This window comes from Archocentrus centrarchus, chromosome 11 (assembly GCF_007364275.1).
Source record: "Archocentrus centrarchus isolate MPI-CPG fArcCen1 chromosome 11, fArcCen1, whole genome shotgun sequence".
Taxonomy (NCBI): Eukaryota; Metazoa; Chordata; class Actinopteri; order Cichliformes; family Cichlidae; genus Archocentrus; species Archocentrus centrarchus.
Window position 1 is genome coordinate 18038657 of NC_044356.1, and position 12948 is coordinate 18051604.

The window sequence follows — 12948 nt, forward strand, 5'->3', positions numbered from 1 at the left end:
TTATTGTTAAAAAAAATATTGTTACAGTCTATAGCCTCTGTTGTGGGGAGTGTTAGAAAACTCGTCTTGGCATTCAACACCCCCACACCCCTTTGTGGTTCAGTCCGTCCTAAAGGTTCCTGGTTGTTGGTCTGTTTTTACGTCACCTTGCTTCATTATTTCACAATTTGTAGAGTAAGGAGTTATAATTGAATTGGTAAAAATCATAAGGTGGCCTTTATCTGAGCGATATGGCAGCTACCATTGGACCCCGAATACTAAGGAAGGATGACGCCAACTATAACTTACATTTCCGAAAGATAAACGAGCAACAAGTGGAGGATATCTCCATTGACTTCTTCTATAAGCCACACACCATCACTTTGCTGACAGGCACTGTGTTCAGTCTCATGTACTTTGCCTTCACCAGGTAAATAATATCCTGAAAGTTGTACGCTGCTGTTTACCATGGGTTTAAAAGCCCCATTACTTAGTTAACACTCGAATTTGTGTTATGACAGGGATAATGAACACTCAGACAACAACCTGCGTGTTGGTTTGCTGGTGGTTGTTTCCTTCTTCTTGGTCATCAGTGTCCTGGCCTTTCCTAATGGTGAGTTATTAAGTACTCATACACTTTTTACTTTAACATATTGGTGTATGATTAAGTCACAGTGTAGTTCTAAAACTGGGTTCATTAGTATGAATCGATCGCTATCAGATGATGATTAGGTACTAGTTTAAGCAATTTTTTTCCGCGTTAATTATACTCTGGCTCCAGTTTTGTTTTCTTCTGTGTTAGAAAATATTTCTAGTTTTTGACTTTTCTTGACTGAATTAAGTGATTGGAAATTTTAAACAAAATATACGGCTTTGTCAAGGCAAAAATAGAATTTAAAAAAGTGTTGCAGTGTTCAAAAGAAAACCTTAATTACTGCCAGCCTAATCTATAAGAATATGCTCTAATTTATTAGTATATTTATCCTTTCTATTATGACTTGACATTAAAATGTAGCTTTAAAATAAATGCAGTAAGCCCTTCATAGTGTGTTAACTAAAGCTAAAGACAGGCCTTCTTGTCCAACATCAGTGTTGGATCTAACAAATGCACTTCTGGAAGAATGGTCAAAAATTCCCATAAATACACTTGTAAACATTGCGGAAAGCCTTCCCAGAGGACTTGAAGCTGTTATAGCTGCAAAGGGTGAGCCGACATCATATTAAACTCTATGGATTAAGAATGGGATGTTACTCAAGTTGTGAAGGCAGACAAGCGAATACTTTTGGCAATACAGTGTAGCTTAAATAAGTAGAATAGTATATAGCTCATTAAAATAAAATACAACAAAACAAATATCTTAGTAAGGTAAAAATGAATGAAAATGAAAATAAATACAAGAAAGGAAAATAAAAATTCATCTAAAGAAATCTTTGTAATATAAATATAGTTTATAATAAAGTAAAAACTCTTAAAAGTCAACAAAGCAAAATAAACAGAATAAAGATGGCAACATAGCAGTGGCCCATAGTGGACAGTGCATTACAATAAAAAAATATGTAACTTTGCGGGGATGAAGTAAATTGTTAACATGAGAGAACAGATGGTTCTCTGCTTCATGTGTTACTTTTTAGAAAGCTGCTACATGAAGGTTTGAAAGATGAGGCAGTTTGATGAAAGACATATTGGTATTCTAATGTCACTTTCTGATGCTTTCTTTTTCAGGACCCTTCACTAGGCCACACCCTGCAATATGGCGAATGGTGTTTGGTGAGTGTTCACAGTATCCTGACTTTTCTGCTAAGATGCCGTTCTCTTTTACCCCAATCTTCACTCACTCACTTTTCTCCTGTCTTGTGTAGGTCTCAGTGTGCTCTACTTCCTGTTTCTCGTCTTCCTTATCTTCCTTAACTGGGAGCAAGTGAAAACTTTAATGTACTGGCTTGACCCAAATCTCCGGTATGCAAAACGGGAGGCTGATATCATGGTAAGGATGCTTTTGAACTTTAAAGTTTTTGGAAATTTTTGAAGTGAAACTTAAAGTCCTCAACAGCATTTTTTTTTTTGGATGAATTTAGAATAATTGTGTTGCTGAGATGTTTTTTCTTTTTCAATAAAGTTCCAGCAGATCTACTGCTGTTCTTACACACCCATAATATATGCTGTTTGAAGAACTTTCATTACTCTGCTGACCTGTGAATACACACTTATGTAGTTTTTTTGACAAATTTAGTCAGATTTCAGTAAAACAAAGTTACATTAATTGTGGTTCATGTGAAGAGATCTTATTAAATGAAGGGATCAGCGGGCTTGGTTGGCATTGTTACCTTTGTTTTCTCTCTAACAGGAGTATGCTGTAAACTGTACAGTGATAACGTGGGAGCGCATCCTGAGCCACTTTGACATCTTTGCATTTGGCCACTTTGCAGGATGGACCATGAAGGCTCTGCTAATCCGCAGCTACGGCCTGTGTTGGACCATCAGCATAACCTGGGAACTCACTGAGGTAACATGCATGCATGCTCCACATGATGTCAGGCTCGATCTGCCTGGATTCAAATCTGTGATAAACATGGTGTATATTCATAAAGCTGGGAGTCTGCAAGGTCATAGAAAAGTAATTTAGTCATTTGTAGTAATCCAGCTCGTGGGAGAGAACAGCACTGCTTCAGATTAATCTGTGCAGGCAGCAGGGATTGTTTGTATGGGAGAAATTTATCACAACCGAACAGCAGTATGAGCTTTTTGCACCTAACAAAAGCTGTGATCTTGACTGCTGCCAATTGTTGACCTGAGGAATTAGATTACAGGACTCAGCCTAATACCAGATTTACGCACCAGAGAGTACGTTTGTGCCACAGAGCGTGTGAATAAGTAAAGTCCTTAAATCACATTAGTGTCACACTAAATTTACTGTCTACACATGACATACACCAGTCAAGCTTAACATTATGGCCACTAACTGGTGAAGTAAATAACACCGATTATCTCATCATCATGGCACCTGTTAGTGGGTGGGATATATTAGGGATCAAGTGAACATTTTGTCCTAAAAGCTGATGTGTTAAAGCAGTAAAAATGGGCAAGCATAAGGATTTGAGTGAGTTTGACGAGGGTCAAATTGTGATGGCTGGACGACTGGATCAGAGCATCTCCAAAACTGCAGCTCTTCTGGGGTCTTTCCGGTCTACAGTAGTCAGTATCTATCAAAAGTTGTCCAAGGAAGGAACAGTGGTGAACCAGTGACAGGGTCATGGGCGGCCAAGGCTCACTGATCCATGTAGGGAGCGAGGGCTGGCTTGTGTGGTCCGATTCAAAGGATGAGCTACTGTAGCTCAGATTGCTGAAAAAGTAAATTCTGGTTCTGATAAACAAACAGTGCATCACAGTTTGTTGTGAATGGAGCTGAATAGCTGCAGACCAGTCAGGGTGCAGATGCTGACCCCTTTCACCCGCTGAAAGTGTGCCCTGCCATAAAGCAAAAAGGGTTCAGGAATGGCTTGAGGAGCACAACAATGAGTTTGAGGTGTTGACTTGGCCTCTAAATTCCCCAGATCTCAATCCAATCGAGCATCTGTGGGATGTGCTGGACAAACAAGTCTGATCTGTGGAGGTCCCACCTCACAACTTAGAGGACTTAAAGGATCTGTTGCTAACATCTTGGTGCAGATACTGCAGCACACCTTCAGGAGTCTAGTGGAGTCCATGCCTCAACAAGTCAGGGCTGTTTTGTCAGCAAACGGTGGACCAACACAAAATTAGGCAGGTGGTCATAATGTTATGCTTGGTCGGTGTTACACTGTCATTAATTATTTAACAAAACCTAAAATACAGAAGCACTGTGTGAAGAACTAAGTACACTCTTATAGCTTCTAGGGGAATTAAGGGGGGAAGTAGCAGCCAGGTGCTGCTAATCAAATGGGCTTGATCAATTGATCATCAGCAAGTGTGGACACCTTTTATAAAAGCAGCAGTTTTTGCTGGTCTGGAGGATTCAGGAGTGTGTTTACACAATGTCAAGGAGGAAAGACATCAGCAATAATCTTGGAGTAATTGTTTGTGCTCATCTATCTGGGAAGGATTATAAGGTCATTTCCAAACAAGTCAGAGATGAAGATCTGACTCTAGAGGGCTCAGTTAGCATGTTAAAGGTTGAAGTTCATAACAGAACAATAAGAAAAATTACTAAGTATGATTTATTTGGAAGGACCAGATGATTTTTGTCCTGACATGTAAATCCTCGGAACTGAAAGAGGGTGTAATTTCTCTTTCACATGATCATATATTCACTCATTCTTGCCTGTTCCATGTTCACAGCTCTTCTTCATGCACCTTCTACCAAACTTTGCGGAGTGCTGGTGGGATCAGGTGATACTCGACATACTTTTGTGTAATGGAGGAGGCATCTGGCTGGGGATGACCGTCTGTCACTTTCTGGAGATGAGGACATATCGCTGGGCCAGCATCAAGTCAGTACTTTATTCTTTTATAAATATATATATGATAAGAGGTGGGATGTATGAGACAAAGTTGTCTTTAACTCTCACTAGAAAATCAGGTGGGTTTACACATTTCTAAAAGAACAAAACTATTTCTTCTGTGCAAATAAACAAGCTCAGCAAAAAGTGGGCTTTGCCTGATATGACAAGTCTGGCCCTGTCTAAATACATGTCAATAGTATAATCAGTAAACCTACTAGCATTCTTGTTTCCTTAATCATTCTCAAAGAGATCTTTTTCAAAGCAGACCTTACTTAAGCACAGGTGGAATGATTCCTTCAACAGTGGCCTCCTGTTTAATGTTTCAAACATGAATACATGTGTGCATTTATGAATGTATCTTTGATATAAGACACACTTTCTCTTCAGGGAAATCCACACCACCACAGGGAAGATAAAGCGAGCCGTGCTCCAGTTCACTCCAGCCAGCTGGACTTATGTGCGCTGGTTTGATCCAAAATCCTCGTTCCAGAGGCTAGCAGGCATCTATCTCTTTATGATCCTGTGGCAGGTAGTGTATGCTGTGATTCAGAAACACAAACCCAATTTGGAAAAAGTTGGGATGCTGTGTGAAATGCAAATAAAAACAGAATTTCATGATTTGCAAATCTCATAAACCCGTATTTTATTCGCTATAGAACATAGAAAACATATCACATGTTTAAAATGAGACAGTTTACTGTTTCATGAAACAAAATAGGTCATTTTAAATTTAGTGGCAGCCAGACTGCCAGCATGTCTGATGGTATGGGGGTACATTAGTGTCTATGGAACCTGCAGCTTGCACATCTGGAAAAGCAGCATCACTGCTATGTTTTAGAGCAACACATGCTTCCATCCAGGCCTTGCATATTTCAGGAAGACAATGCTAAACCACACACCGCACCTTTTACAACAGCATGGCTTCATAGTAGAAGAGTCCATGTGCTGAACTGGCCTCCCTGCAGTCCAGACTTTTCATCATGAAATGAATCCTTTATCGGACAAGAATGGGATGACATTCCTCTCCCAAAAAGTTCAGCAGCTGTTCTCCTCAGTTCCCAGATGTTTACAGACTGTTGTTAAAAGAAGAAGGGATGCTACATGCAACATGGCCCTGTCCCAACTTTTTAGGGTAAAAAAAATGCAAAATGACCTTAATTTTTTTTAAATGGTACATTTTCTCACTTTAAACATTTGATGTTTTCCATGTTCTATTGTGAATAAAATATGGGTTTATGAGATTTGCCAATCACTGCATTCTGTTTTTATTTGCATTTTGCAGACTGTCTCAGCTTGTCGGGAGTTGTGGTTGTACTTGCAAGACAGCCAGCCATTGATTGTTTGCTAATTAAAATTTTTCACTAATAATTTATCTATGGAATAGCTTTCATTTGACCTAATAAAAGAATCACATGTTCAGTAAAACCCTCTATTCCATATAAGGTCCTATTAAATCCCTTTTGTCTTACACCTCTATTTTTCGCAGCTGACAGAGTTGAATACATTCTTCCTCAAGCACATCTTCGTCTTCCAGGCCTCTCACCCTCTCAGCTGGTGTCGCATCCTCCTCGTTGGTGTCATCACTGCACCCACCGTACGGTACGATCGAACCTCAAACTTACATCACTTATCAATGTATGCACAGCAGTAGTTATGATGTACTACATTTGAATTCAGGTTTTACCTATAAAACACAACCTTTCTTTTTAGGCTATATAAAATCCTGACCTGCGGTGGCAGGTTCGAATGCTTTCTGATACCTGCGAGGACACTATAAGTTAATGTTTGCTTGACTGTTTGCTTTTTTTTTAAACAATATTTTGTAGACAATATTACGCATACCTGACAGATACTCAGTGTAAGCGGGTTGGCACGCAGTGTTGGGTGTTTGGGTGAGTATCTTTTTTTTTTAAGCATTTTCTTTATCTAGGGGGAATTTTGGAGGCGGGCAGCACAGTGGTGCAGTGGTTAGCACTGCTGCCTCGCAACAAATCACCATCCGTTTGCATGTTCTCCCCCGTGTCTGCGTGGGTTCTCTCTGGGTACTCTGGCTTCCTCCCACAGTCCAAAGACATGGAGTTAGTGGGGATAGGTTAATTGGTGATTCTAAATTGGCCATAGATGTGAATGTGAGTGCGAATGGTTGTCTCTCTGTGCTGGCCCTGCAACAGGCTTACAACCTGTCCAGGGTGTACCCTTTCTCTTGCCCTATGGCAGCTGGGATAGGCTCATGCTTATTAGACTATAATTTGAAATTTTATTTAAACCTTTTAAAATCATTTTTAAGCAATGTAACTTCTCATCAATTGAAATTCATAACGTCACATAGTCATCTCAGACACAAAGGTGCTGATGTCCCTAGTCTGCTCCAGTTACTATAGCAACGAGACCGGCACTCTCTCTGTCAGCAGCTTAACTCTGACGTTGTTCTCTTGTCTGAGGTTGACCCTGCATTTTAACCTTTAGAAGTGAAATTGTTTCCCAATGAATATTTGGGGAACAGTAACATGGAGAACATCTATTTGGACTCACACACATTAACATAGAAGATTTAGTGCAGTGAAAAGGCACTGCCAAGAGAGGGGACCACTGTTGAATATAACTGTGTATTTTTGAAGTGTTCAAATCAAACACACTATTTATGTTTTATTCTATATGTCTTTTTAAGAGCCATCGCTTTCCTGGAGGCACTTGTTTGTGTTAAATTTGGCCACGACTTGTTTTCCAAGACGCAAATTCGCTATGTGCTTCTGTGGCTGCTGTGTTTGGTAAGAAAAGACGAGGATGCATGTATGATTAAAGGATATGTGCTATCAGTACCTACAGTGATCGATTATTAAAATACATTGAAAATAAGCAGATAATAATTTGGATATTGTAAGATTTTGTGTCTGATAAATTATGCAAATATAAACTCTGATTTTACAGGATTAATAGTTTATATTTTCTTTTATCTTAAAGTAGAGACATTAATTCATTTTTTGGCATATTATTTCTTCCAGGCACTCATCACACTCCTGTGTTTATATGGGATGGTGTGGTATGAGCATAATAAAGTGAAGGTGAGATGGTGCCCTAGGTTGCTTCCTTAAATGTATGTTTTGTTGTTAAAACTTGCTACAGTATACTTTTGGGTTTGCTTGTCACAGCACATATTTCAAATATTTCGGTTTGTCAAAGAGAGCAGAGGAGTATACTACAAAGGAAGTTCAATCCAGCCAGTCTGTGTTAGCTGGCTTGACAAAACCTAAAATCCCAGTGGTTATCAACTTTTTTGTTAAGCCAAGCTTTCTGCTTCAGGCTCTGTGTGTGCTCACATACTGTAAAAAGGGCCATTTCACATGTCACTTGACTCTACTTCTGCACAGTCCCTATGATGATGACCCTATGAGTGCCAGCTACTCCAATCACAGATGTTTTCAGATGATGATGATAAAATCGTAATAACAAGGTATAAATAACATTTTTTTTTTAAAAAAGTAAAATGCAACACTGCTGCAAATAACAGAGAATTAAAGCTGCAGAAAAATTGCTAATCTTATGATTTCGCGCTGTGGATCGGCCAGATACTCCTATACAGGAAGTCTGAACTGGCTCGCTGTTTTAAGGGTCCGAGTTTCAGAGCGTTTGCACAGTTTCTGCATTGCCTGTTGCATTGCCAACAGCTCCCCTCTACAATTTTTGCTTCTTGATAAATTTGGTTAGGTTATATTTTAGTGGCCAGGAAAGGAATAGGCCCCAGGGATCTGGTAACTTCAAAGAACCACTGAAGAGATGTAATACTTGTACATAATTTTTATCTTTACTGTTCCACAGGGTTAAAAACTGAATGTCCACAATTTAGACTTTTGAATGCAGAATACAAAATCCTCAAACTGCTTTGAGACTTTAATCCAGCACAGCAACAATGAGTAGACAAAAAGACAAACATTATAATTCCAGTCTGTAAATGCACAGTGGTTGGTCGGTGGTTAACGGCCCCCGTTTATAATCATTTGTCCATATGCCTCAGCACCCCCACACACACACATATGCACACACTCACACTTTCCATCCTATTGGCACATTCAGTACTTTTCCTGTATCGCGCAACCTGTCTACAAGGGGGCCCTACTGCACTTTCCTTTTTTCATTTTAACACACAGATCAGCACAGCTTGTCGTCCTAACTTTATACTCTCTCATTAATTACACTAGATTTATGCTTGATTAGAATTATATTTGATTGGAATTATGCATGATTAACTATTGGAGAAATCACATATAGGTACTATATTATAGGACTCTGTATTATTTTAACCATAAGAAGGCTGGATGTTAAGTCCTTTATTTCACTCCTGGATAGAGATAAGCTGGGGGATCTCACACCTTTCATCAGCGCACAGAGCGGTAAAATTTAACTCTTGTTAATATATTTAGGCTATTTTAATACTGAGTGCACTCTCTGTGCTGTTATTTATTTCCAACATCACAACTACACATTGGAGTTCTGAAAATTTAAACCGGATACATTTAAATATTAAAGGTTACTGTCTCATAGCTTAATAAAGGAGACATGAAAATCGCTTCAGTTTGTGGGCAGATCAATGTGAAATTGCTTTTAATGATTGGATAGTTAGTTATTGAATAGGTATTCAATAGCTGTCTAATAGCTGCAGTTCCAGCAGTAGAACCAAGTATAAAAACATTTTTCCATTTTCTGTATCACCAACTGGAAACATGCAAATTCCAGTAAAAACACCCAGTTTGCACTGCTTTAACTTTACAGGTGGGCTTCATTCAGGGGTGTTAGTGAGGTACGACTCAACAAGCTGCACTGATAAAACATATTTTAATGTTTTTTTTTTTATCTTACTTAGTAGTATGCCCCTCTGGTGTGACCATTAATGTCAACAGTTAACTCTTTCTTCAGTGCCTCGGTGAGCATGGCTCACCACCACCATTAGAATTTGATGGTGAGCACAGATGCATAAAACCAGTACTTTGAAATTGCCTGTAAGTTTTGAACCAAGCCAGAGAACTGTTTTGAGTGAGTGAGTTGCACAGACTGTTTATGCCTCTGATCTTATTTCTGTTGGCAGAGCATTTCACTGCAAAGCGGTGACTGCAATAACAGCAGTGTTATTGACTCATGCGGTTTCATTCCAGATGGTGCTGCAGGTCAGTCTCATAACATGCAGATTGGTGGCAACTTTTCACTAAACTCCATCTCAAATGTTTATTATTTCTTATGTCTTTTTGCTCCATAGCTCAGGAAGATTCCTTCAGAAATGTGCAGCCTGGTAAACGGAGGAGAGCTGCTGGGAGGAACAGATTTGTGAATGGCCAAGGAAAAAAGAGACAATAAACAACACTAATACTGAACGTTTGTGACTTCCGTGAAGGGAATGAGTAAATGATGCGTTCACCAAGAGGAATACAGTATGCAGTATGTGGATGAGTTTAAGACTATTTTAAGTCGCATCAGTGGTCCAATAAATCCCAGAATGCAACAAATAGATTCCAGAAATCACGTCAGCATCACTTGATATACTGTTTGAACTGCTAGAAGTGTGGGAGTTGGAGCCAGAACACAACAGGAGGCTTAAAGCTCCATAGAGCTGCAGTTAGAATCAGCAACACAGCTTCTTTTCTATTAAATCTCAAAGATGTTTCTAAACAGATTTAATGAGGTAACATGCACTGGAGTTTGAGAGAGAAGAGTGCCTTATTTGGACTGTAATAACATGTTTCATACTACACACAGCATTGTCTATTTAACAGTAGAATAATGTTGTTTTGATTCTGTACACATGATACTGGTAACTGTGTCAAGTGAGGGGTGTACCAGCCAGTCCACACCCACTATACCATACCACACACGTATAGAGTATTTGCACTAAACTTTTTTGACTGGTATGGTTTCATGTACTGACAATAATAGCTTTAGGAAACTAAAAACCACAAATATTGTTGCGTTCGAGATTTTGTAAATTGTTTGATTCAGTGATGATTTGATGATCCCTTAACTTTGTTGGTTTAATATAATATTTATGTTTAGATGGTGCTGATCACATTGACTGTAAGTTTATTCAATCAAAACAGCATCATCAGGAAATAAAGTCTTTTTCTATTTTTAAATGAGTGCAAGGATTAATTAGCTAACTGGGGCCTTATTCAAGTTTTTCGGATATGTGTGACTTTTACAATATCTGTATGTTTGTAATTGGAGTGATGCTGTATATGTATGTATGGTGTATCCAACAGAAAACTGTGACATTCAGTGTAGTTACACTCAAACATTCAGTGACAGAGGATAATTTCTGTGTGAAAAGCTCTTTTTCAAATGCATTTTTTTTGTTTTATGATCCAGATTAATTCAGTGTGATATTAGTTTTATTTTCAGCATTAACTTGTTCACTGATTCTTTTAATGTATTGTTTCAAGTGCAGACCAAACTTTATTTGATATTAAAACATACAATGTATGACGTGTTATTGCTGATGTATGATTTAAATTGATGAGTTTGCTTGTTTTTGTACACATAATTAAAGGACTATGGGTAATAAATCATGTAATAAAACTATTTTATTGTTCTGTGTCCTTAATTTGTCTGCAGTAACAGAAAGACATACATTAATTTTTTACCAATTTTGTAGACATTTCAAATGACAATTACCCCAGGTAGTTGCTTAAAATATCTGTGATTTTGTGCTACAAATTTTGTGAGGTACACCTTCCTAATATCAAGTTAGACCCCCTTTTGCCATCAGAACTGCCTTAATGTGCTCCTAGTGCTGGTCCCAAGCCCAGATAAATGGGGAGGGTTACATCAGGAAGGGCATCTGGCGTAAAATCTTAGCTAAATCAGGCATGCAACAAATCAAACACGAGACAAAGTTATAGAGGCAAGGCTGAGATGATTTGGACATGTGCACAGGAGGAATAGTGGCTATACTGGACAAAGGATGCTGAATATGGAGCTGCCAAGTAGGGAGTAAAGAGGAAGATCACAAAGAAGATTCATGAATGTAGTGAAGAAGGACATGCAGAGAGTTGGTGTGACAGAGGACGGTGCCAAGGATAGGGTGAGATGGAGGCAGGTGATCCACTGTGACGACCCCTAAAGGAAGTATCCAAAACAGGAAGCAAAAATAGAAGATGTCTTTTTTTTTAAATATATATTTATTAAATTTTTCAACAATTATAAACAAAAACAAAAAACAACAAAACAAAATAATAATAAAATAAGATACAATTTAGACAAACATTTGGCCCATAGACATCAGTTTCTAGAGTCCCAATCCAATATTAGCTGCATATACAAAAAAATACATATATATAGCACTTAGTATTATTAGTAACTAATACAAGACCATATTCACTGATAATATTTACAATACAAAGGCTCTTGTAAAGATTTTATAAATATTCATTCCTATATATATCAGAAAGGGTTCCCATGTTTTAACAAAAATATCATCTTTATTGTGCAGCCTGCATGTCAGGTAATCAAGAGATATGTAAATCAAAATAGCCTTCTCCCATTGTGTTTGTGAAGGAATTATCTAGTTAAGGAGAAGACATTTTCTTGCACAGAAAGTTAACATTCTATAAAGCTTTCTATTATATTTATCAGTGACAGCTGGGTCAGTTATCCCTAGTAATAAAAATAAAGGTTTGTTGTTTAATTTAATAGTAAATTGTATTCAGTTCCCCACCAATAATCTGCCAGAACTGCTTAGCTTTAATGCATGACCAGAAACAATGTCTGAGAGTGCCTATCTCAGTTTTACATTTTAAACACTGTGGAGATAAGGTTGGTTTAAATTTTTGCCCTTGGTAAGGAGAAATGTGGGCTCTATGAAGAATTATAAGCTGGGTTGCTTTGACTCTGTTGCAAACACTTAAAGTTTTTACATTCCTCCAGGCTTCAATCCACTCATCCTCCGTTATATTACAATCAAGTTCTCTTTCCGACAGATCCTTCAAATAAAATGTTTTACTTGCTTTGTGATACTTAAGAGCATTATAGAAGAAGATGTGTCTTGTTACATTCCTACATACTTTGGCTTGTGACTCTGAAAATGATCATTGTTCAAATATTTCCTAAGACACTTTGGTTAGCCTATATTTTAACACTTTTGCAGTATTATTTAAGTGGGATTTTGACTTTTACTTAAGTGACGATTTGTGAAACACTTATTCAGAACAAAATGTTTAACCTCTTGTGTATAATTAAACTCTAGTGCACAATGTTTTTCATGTTAGCTTTTTTATAATGTATTTATTTATGCTCAAATATTCAGTCAAATATATGTTAGCCTCATTCTCCCCCAATATGGAAGCTCATTTCACTGAAAATAAATAAATGCCAAGCAGAGCTAAATTGAAATTTGGAGTTAGTTTTTTTGAAATTTTGACTTAAGAAATAGCTTGAAATTTCAAGATACTTAGTAAGTCCAAATTTTGAGAGACAGAACTTGAAAATTTGAATTATTAAGCCAAAATT

At 37.8% G+C, this 12948-nt stretch overlaps 1 protein-coding gene across 1 annotated transcript; it reads left to right on the top strand.

Moving 5' to 3' along the window:
* Window positions 1–117: 117 nt before the first annotated feature.
* ptdss1b (phosphatidylserine synthase 1b) lies at window positions 118–10987 on the top strand. The gene is made up of 13 exons (XM_030740273.1): window positions 118–409; window positions 501–592; window positions 1703–1747; window positions 1840–1964; window positions 2325–2483; window positions 4295–4446; window positions 4846–4987; window positions 5945–6057; window positions 6285–6350; window positions 7127–7226; window positions 7461–7520; window positions 9539–9617; window positions 9707–10987. Exons 1-13 carry the CDS (start codon window positions 231–233, stop codon window positions 9802–9804), a joined length of 1410 nt encoding a protein of 469 aa, XP_030596133.1. The 5' UTR covers window positions 118–230; the 3' UTR covers window positions 9805–10987.
* The last annotated feature ends 1961 nt before the right edge of the window (window positions 10988–12948 follow it).